General features: G+C 36.2%; 1 protein-coding gene across 1 annotated transcript; it reads left to right on the plus strand.

The window, feature by feature from the left end:
• Positions 1-383: 383 nt before the first annotated feature.
• Positions 384-6,265, plus strand: LOC108668442 (glycerol-3-phosphate phosphatase). Its single transcript, XM_018155668.2, has 6 exons — positions 384-651; positions 2,868-3,028; positions 3,393-3,530; positions 3,913-4,126; positions 4,354-4,495; positions 4,948-6,265. Exons 1-6 carry the CDS (start codon positions 567-569, stop codon positions 5,120-5,122), a joined length of 915 nt encoding a protein of 304 aa, XP_018011157.1. The 5' UTR covers positions 384-566; the 3' UTR covers positions 5,123-6,265.
• The last annotated feature ends 758 nt before the right edge of the window (positions 6,266-7,023 follow it).

The following is a 7,023-nucleotide window of genomic DNA, read 5'->3' on the forward strand; positions in this document are numbered from 1 at the left end:
TGCAAACAAGGGAAAGAGATTGCCAAATGAGGCTTCCTCAATCAGCCCCCCTCACTTAGTTATTAATTATTTCAACCAATATTTTTGAAAAAATTTAGAGGTAATGTTTGTATGTCGTATAAAACACTTGGAAACAGTTTATTGATATCATGATGTGCATTGCTGCTGCACTGCATTGTTGCTGGATTCTGGAATCTGGGAGTGGGATCCATATTGCATATAGGCCTATGCCGCCTATCACATGGGCTAGTTGCATTGCATGCATACTTTTGCCATGAACGCGCAATGTTATTACTTCATCTAGGTTAATTTTTTGTGTTCAACTTAGACAAATTGTCAATGAAGTAATATTTATTACATTGTCTAGTTAGAATCTAAGTGTTTTATCGTTTTTATTTGTAGTGGCAGTAGTGCAATTTTCATTCCTCCTATTTTAATTCCTTTCTATGATTCTATCTTAACTAAAATTTTGTACAGAAAAACCAGCCAAGGTGGATTGAAAATAAAATAATAACATCATTTCTAGAATTCCATCCACAGGCCACAGCTACAGGCTACAATCTACAATGGCTTCAATGCCTGAACTTGTTTCTGAAAGCAATGTTGGCCAATTTCTGGACAGCTTTGATGCATTTATGACAGACTGTGATGGTAAGACACTAATATGTATAAATGCATTGTTACTTGAGTCTTGAGAATATTTTACTTAGCTTGGGTGGGGTAGGCAATGATGTTTTTTGAAATTTTTATAATAAAAATATTTATTTCAAAAAGTGTTGCTGGGTAGACTAAATGACTACTTTTTAATTTTTGTTCTCTTAACCAACTGGTAAAGCCTGTTTGGCTTTTGATCCTATGCTATGGGTGTAGTATATACCATCAAACAGGGTAATAAGGGACAGGCCACCTGCCACTGTGCAGAGAGTGGATGAATATTGCAAAATCTTTGGCAATGCTTCAGTAGCAAAATTTATGCCTTCAGAAGATCATGCAGACACATTTAGATTGAAATTTTTACATTTAATATATTTGTCAGTCTTTGGTCAACTATTTAAAAAAAGTAAGGTTTCCGATATGTTGGATGGATCACGATGCAGTGAAGCTTGTCCGGAAATCAGTTGCGATGAGTTCCCGCCAAAAAAATGTAAACATCAAGCTTACAATTACGTAGTTGCGGTCACATTAGAAAATAGGGCAGTCAGACTGCATTATCACATGTTCAGTTGACACTTGCTGTACAATCGGACTGTTTTTAGAAGAAATTAGTTATTTGGGGTAACATGTGCATCACGGTGCATGCAACCTTGTAAATAAGTTCATGACTTGTAAATAGTTTTTCATTACTCAGCGTAAATGGATTTTCATTAAAAATTACCCGGCGACGCATCTTAAAATTACCCGGCGACGCTTAGGGCTTAAAAACCCATATATTGGCGACGCTGCATCCACCCTCTGCGCCCTGGGGGACAGGTGGGGTAATAGAGACAGGCCTCCAACATTTCGTAGAAATGTTGTAGCAGCTAAACTAATTAAAAATATTGCAAAACAAAAAATAGTGGCAAAAAAAATGATGGTTGTCACTAAAATATTCCTTTCTGTTTCAGGTACGGTATGTTTTTTATGATCTTTTTTTATCGTAGTGAATTCACTTGACTAAATTTAAATGATGTGATATTACAAGCCATCCTGTAAGCTTACTTACAGAAGAAATGCTACATGGCTGCTGATATGAAGCTTGCAGTGGACTAGGTTGTTGTCAATGCTCAATAGCATATCCATGGATTAGGTAATATCACGTAAATAATACCGTATGGTAATGTATGGGTGAGGTAATATCATATCAATAAAGGAAAAATCACAGAAAATTTCATTTATTCAACATTTACATCATCTATAAAGAAGAGGAGGACTTCAAAGTACTGTTAGTAATAGATGAGCACACTCTGCATGCTTCAAATGTTTTGAAATTGAGTTTTATTTCAAGTGTCCCTTATTACCCCATTCCCAGGGTTGGTTCAGGAGGATATTATTTTGCATCTGGCACCTTACAAATAACATCTGGAATTTTTTCAAAGATACATACCATACGATAGCCCTTGCAAATACCTCTAAAATGAGCTCAAACTCGTTTATGAAATGTTCCATGGTAAGAAGTTATTAAGGAAAAATGCTCAAAACTGTCCCTTATTGCCTCGTTTGACAGTAGGTAATACACATACGGTAAATATCTATTTGCCAAGCTGCAACTCAAAAAATAACTTAATTTTAGTAACTTATAATCCATGAAGAAATATTGGAGCTGCAAACTCATTTGCCAAGTTTTGGTCCATATCATCCTACATAATTTTTTCAAGTTTGGCCCAGTTATAAATATAATATATGGTAATATAAATTGTCATAACTTGGAATCATGATTGAAAAAGAATCACGAAAAACCTATTTCTTCAAAAAAATTTCCTTGTTTTAAATAGTTTGTGTAAGTTCAGCAGATATTCACAAGCAAATGCCTAATTAGAGATGGGTTACCTTGAATGCTGTTAATGCAGTATGTATATAATTGAGATTATAATTTTCCTTGTCTATCTACTCATCCATAGGCATAGAAATTATCTATGAGTGATCTTGAATAAGCTCTTTGTTCATGGAAATATAGAATCAGAATATCTTCAAGATTACTCCAACCAGTCCAAAAATTTGCTCATCTAAATGTAGCCATGACTTTGTCAAAACATATACCTAACTGGAAAAAGATTGTCTTCAGATTATATTTAAATTAAAGGCTTTCAATACATATCATAAATTGGTTATTGTCGGTTTAGCCTTAAACAGTTCTTCTCTTGTTCTGATAAATTTGTACCTTTGCCTAGGAGTGTTATGGTCTGGAGATACAGTTCTCAACAATGCTAACATTGTTATCAACAAACTCATCTCCCTTGGCAAGCAAGTTTTCCTGCTCACCAACAACTCCACTAAAAGTAGAGATGATTATGTTGAGAAGTGTGTAAAATTGGGATTTAATGTTACCAAGGTATGTACCTAATGTTTTAATGCTCAATTTGGTACACTTGGGTTGATCATATAATATAGGTACTTAGGTTGAACAAAAGTTCAATGTGTTCCAAACCTGCATCTCAATATTTACTCTGGTAAAGGTTTTTGACTGTAAGATATTGTTTCATTGTTGTTTTATTGCAAGGCTATTGTATGTGCAAATAAATCGGTACCTACCCCAAGTAGCTATGCCACAAAGGAATGTACCTGATGGGGTGGGAAAAGTTTGAAAAATGTGAGAAAAGTTTCTCAAAAACTGTTGTTGAAAAACTGTAAACATATTATTCAATAAAATATATTTCCTTGTTTCCATTTAGTAATTGTTTATTTCATTCCAACAGGAAAACATTGTAAGTTCAGCATATGTCCTCGCTCTTCACCTGCAGCAGCTGGGATTTGAGAAGAAGGTTTACATGATGGGAACAACTGGCCTGGCCAAAGAACTTGATGCTGTTGGTGTGAAGCATGTTGGACTTGGGGTTTGTAACTAAATAGTGACTCAATTTCATATTTTTTAGTGCATTTTCTCATTTATGAAAAAAATTCACTATTGTGCTCGCCATGTCCGTCTGTCCGTGACCTCAAGTTTTCGTCAACGAGAAAATGCGCTCTCTGTCACTCACTTCAGTGACTACTGAGTTATATTTTTTTATGATCTTGCTGATGGAAATTATATAAGAAAGTGAAAATTCTGCTCTTCAATCCATCAAGCTTATAAAATATTTCTCACACATTAACAATTTGTGATAATTTTTCATGGTCAATTGTTATCACAAATGTTAACCATGAATGTTAAATGTCTCAAAAATGTTATTTCACTGCGTTCAATTGGTAAATGTAACTTAGCAAGCCTACTCTCAGCCAGATCCTCTGTTTGGGAAAACGTTTGAAATGATCGACTTAGTTGTGTTGGACCCTGAAGTTGCTGCTGTTGTCGTGGCCTTCGATCCATATTTCTGCCTGCCTAAGATCTTGAGGGCAGCATCTTATGTCAAGTCTGTCCCTGGATGCCTGTTTCTGGCCTCCAACACAGATGAAAGCTTCCCTTTTAAAGGATCAAATTTAACCTATCCAGGTAATTGGTCATGTTTTAGTAGTCTTTTCCTGTGATAGTTATTCATTCGTTTGTTTTGTTTCTTTATCCATTTTAAAATTGTCACTAGAAACGTCCGTAATGACCTCGTTTAATAACTTGATTAGGATTGAAATTAAAAATTAGGTTATCTTTTCTGAATCTGTCCTGGGCTTGAATAATTATAACTGGCGTTTTCGTTGCTACTTTTATCTCTTTTTATGTTTAAGGGACTGGGTGTTTCGTGCGATCTGTAGAGTGTGCCGTAGGGCACGCCGCGCAAGTGATGGGTAAGCCTGAGCCGCACATGTTTGAGGTGCTCAGGAAGCGCCACCACATCAAGCCTCAGAGAACCATCATGGTTGGTGATCGGTGAGTGCTTTAACCTATATTTTGTGAGTGGTTTGAGCAATGATAGGAAAATTTTGTTTGATCACGAGATATTTACTAAAGAACGGCTGGTTCAATTTTTTCCAATCATTGTTTACACTAAGATTAGCCTTCATCATGCCCATCTCGAAAACTATGTTGTATCTCATTAGTCATTGAATCGAAGCAATTACACACAATGAGTAACTGATGGCATATTTTGCTTCCTAATTGTCTCTTTATTCCATTGAATGTTACTGTGATGCCCATTTTTGGTTAGACGTTTGTCAGTGTTCAAATTTCGACTGCTTCCTGTCTTCCTTGTCAAAATTCTATCTCAATTTTACCATTTCCCCATGTCACACGTTTCTGGTAGTTGTGGCATTTTAAGGAGCAGCTCGGAGCCTCTGCCCCTCTTGTCTAACCAAACTATGAGAACGTTTCTTTGCGGTCAGGTGCAACACCGACATTCTGCTGGGCACCAAGTGCGGGTTACACACGCTGCTCGTGCTCACGGGCGTGCATAAGCTAGACGACGTCCAGAAAATGGTCGACGACCCAAGTCTCAACGACCAAGTGCCCCAGTACTACTTGCCTTCGCTGGGAGATCTGCTCGAGTTTCTCAAATGAAATTATCTTTGATTTTGTTGAATTTGCTTCAAACTTTAGAAAACATGTGTTATTAATTCACGTTCCGTTTATTCTGAGTTTTGGTGCTGTGTTCTAAAATTCTGCTTCCCTTACCATTTGCTTCTCACCGACTTTCTAGTCACTCTCCTCCTTTGTTGATTTAGTTTTTTAGTTTCAATTTATTTTAGTTAGTTTCGTGATCATGTTAACTTATAGACCACCTTGCTACGGTCAGTATGCTTCAATAAGGGCGTTTAGACCGGATTGCTTTTTTTTTTTTCGTTTAAACCGGACCAGACGGCTTCAGGCTGTCTGATAACTCAAAACCGTGAGGAAATCATTTAAAAAATTTATTTCCTGTCATTCTAAGGCTCGAGATTAATTTTTGATTTGATAAATTTGCTTTTACTTTCAGTGGTGTATGATTTATCTCAAATAACCGACACATGTTTTGCTCCTCATCAAATTTCACTGTCAATAAATAAATCAAAGATTTATTAAAAAACATAGTGCAAACTGAACATAGTTTTGCTCCTGCAATATCCCGACTCGTCACTGCCTTCGCTTCTATGATGTTGAAATGTGATGATATATTGTAGAGCTTTAGAATGATATTATCAAACAATGAATGATTTATTGTACAGCTTTAGAATGATATGATCAAACGATGAATGATTTATTGTACAGCTTTAGCATGATTTGATCAAACAATGAATGATTAATTGTACAGCTTTAGAATGATATTTTCAAACAATGAATGATTTATTATACAGCTTTAGAATGATATAATCAAACAATGAATGATTTATTGTACAGCTTTAGCATGATATGATCAAAGAATAAAATGCAGGCTGTGCGCTTCCAATTGATTATTTTGAACTGGCATGTTCAAAATAAGAGACAACATCCTCCCTTTTGCATTTGATTGAGGATTTTACATTTTTAATGTGATTAGTAACCACTTGGAGTATGAATAACGTTAAGATTTTTTAAATGCACGACGGACATGAAGTTTTCCAAGTTTTATTGTTGATTTACTTCGTACGCGGAAAATATTTTATGTCGCTTATCTTGGTTTCATTGTTGAGTAGTCAATAGTAAATAGTATCTTAAGTGTTGGGCAAATACACTTCAAGACTTCTTTTTGTACCTTTGATTACATCAATTTCCTTGATCAGTCAAAAGTGTGCAAAGTCTCAAGTTCGAGTTGATATTTCGCGTTAAATATTTCTTGGAGCATTTGTATATAGAATTGCTCAGTTTATAAGGATCCCCTGAATGTGGTTGCTCGGCTCGTATGGCTGCCTTGCATATCGTTTGTCTTGAAAGTGGTACCGAAATGATACATAAGTTTAGATCTTTTCACTAACTCGGTTTGAAAAAAATCTAATTTGCATTAATTGCAGAGATATTCGCTGAAAATGTTTTGGTATTAGACTTATCAGCAGACTTTTGATCGTTTACGACTTTACGTAGAATTATACCGCACTTTGCATTGGCTGCATAACATTAAATTTTTTTTTAAAACCAATGGCTGAAGGTGTACTCAGATTGCTCTCAATTCGTTGAAGCGGGCTCTCAAACAGTCCAAAGTGATCGTTAGAAGTGAATTTCTATATTAAAGGTAAGCTAGGGCCTGAGTAAATTGCGTGAGGCCATTTAAAGGGCCAGTTTCTGGTGCCAGATTGGCTTGTAAGTTTGCGTAGCGTCCGTCACGCCGAAACACGACCGCTCCGGACCCTCGGAACGCCCATTCCGTGTCGCCGTCGCCGAACCCCCGTCGAAGTTCTGCTCTGTTCGACCATTTTGCTTCATCGCCCATTGAATTTTACTTATTGCATTTTTTACATGCAATCTTTTACGTGCAGGTTATATTGAACATTTTTAGCGAGAGGGAGAAA

This window comes from Hyalella azteca, unplaced genomic scaffold (assembly GCF_000764305.2).
Source record: "Hyalella azteca isolate HAZT.00-mixed unplaced genomic scaffold, Hazt_2.0.2 contig17590, whole genome shotgun sequence".
NCBI classification, from domain to species: domain Eukaryota; kingdom Metazoa; phylum Arthropoda; class Malacostraca; order Amphipoda; family Hyalellidae; genus Hyalella; species Hyalella azteca.

Bases quoted from the DNA above. Each gene is read 5' to 3' on its own strand.
- LOC108668442 (XM_018155668.2), top strand. From the start codon at position 567: ATGGCTTCAATGCCTGAACTTGTTTCTGAAAGCAATGTTGGCCAATTT. The intron at 652-2,867 runs GTAAGACACTAA...ACCTTTGCCTAG, and splicing joins ATTTATGACAGACTGTGATG to GAGTGTTATGGTCTGGAGAT. The intron at 3,531-3,912 runs GTTTGTAACTAA...GCCTACTCTCAG, and splicing joins TGAAGCATGTTGGACTTGGG to CCAGATCCTCTGTTTGGGAA.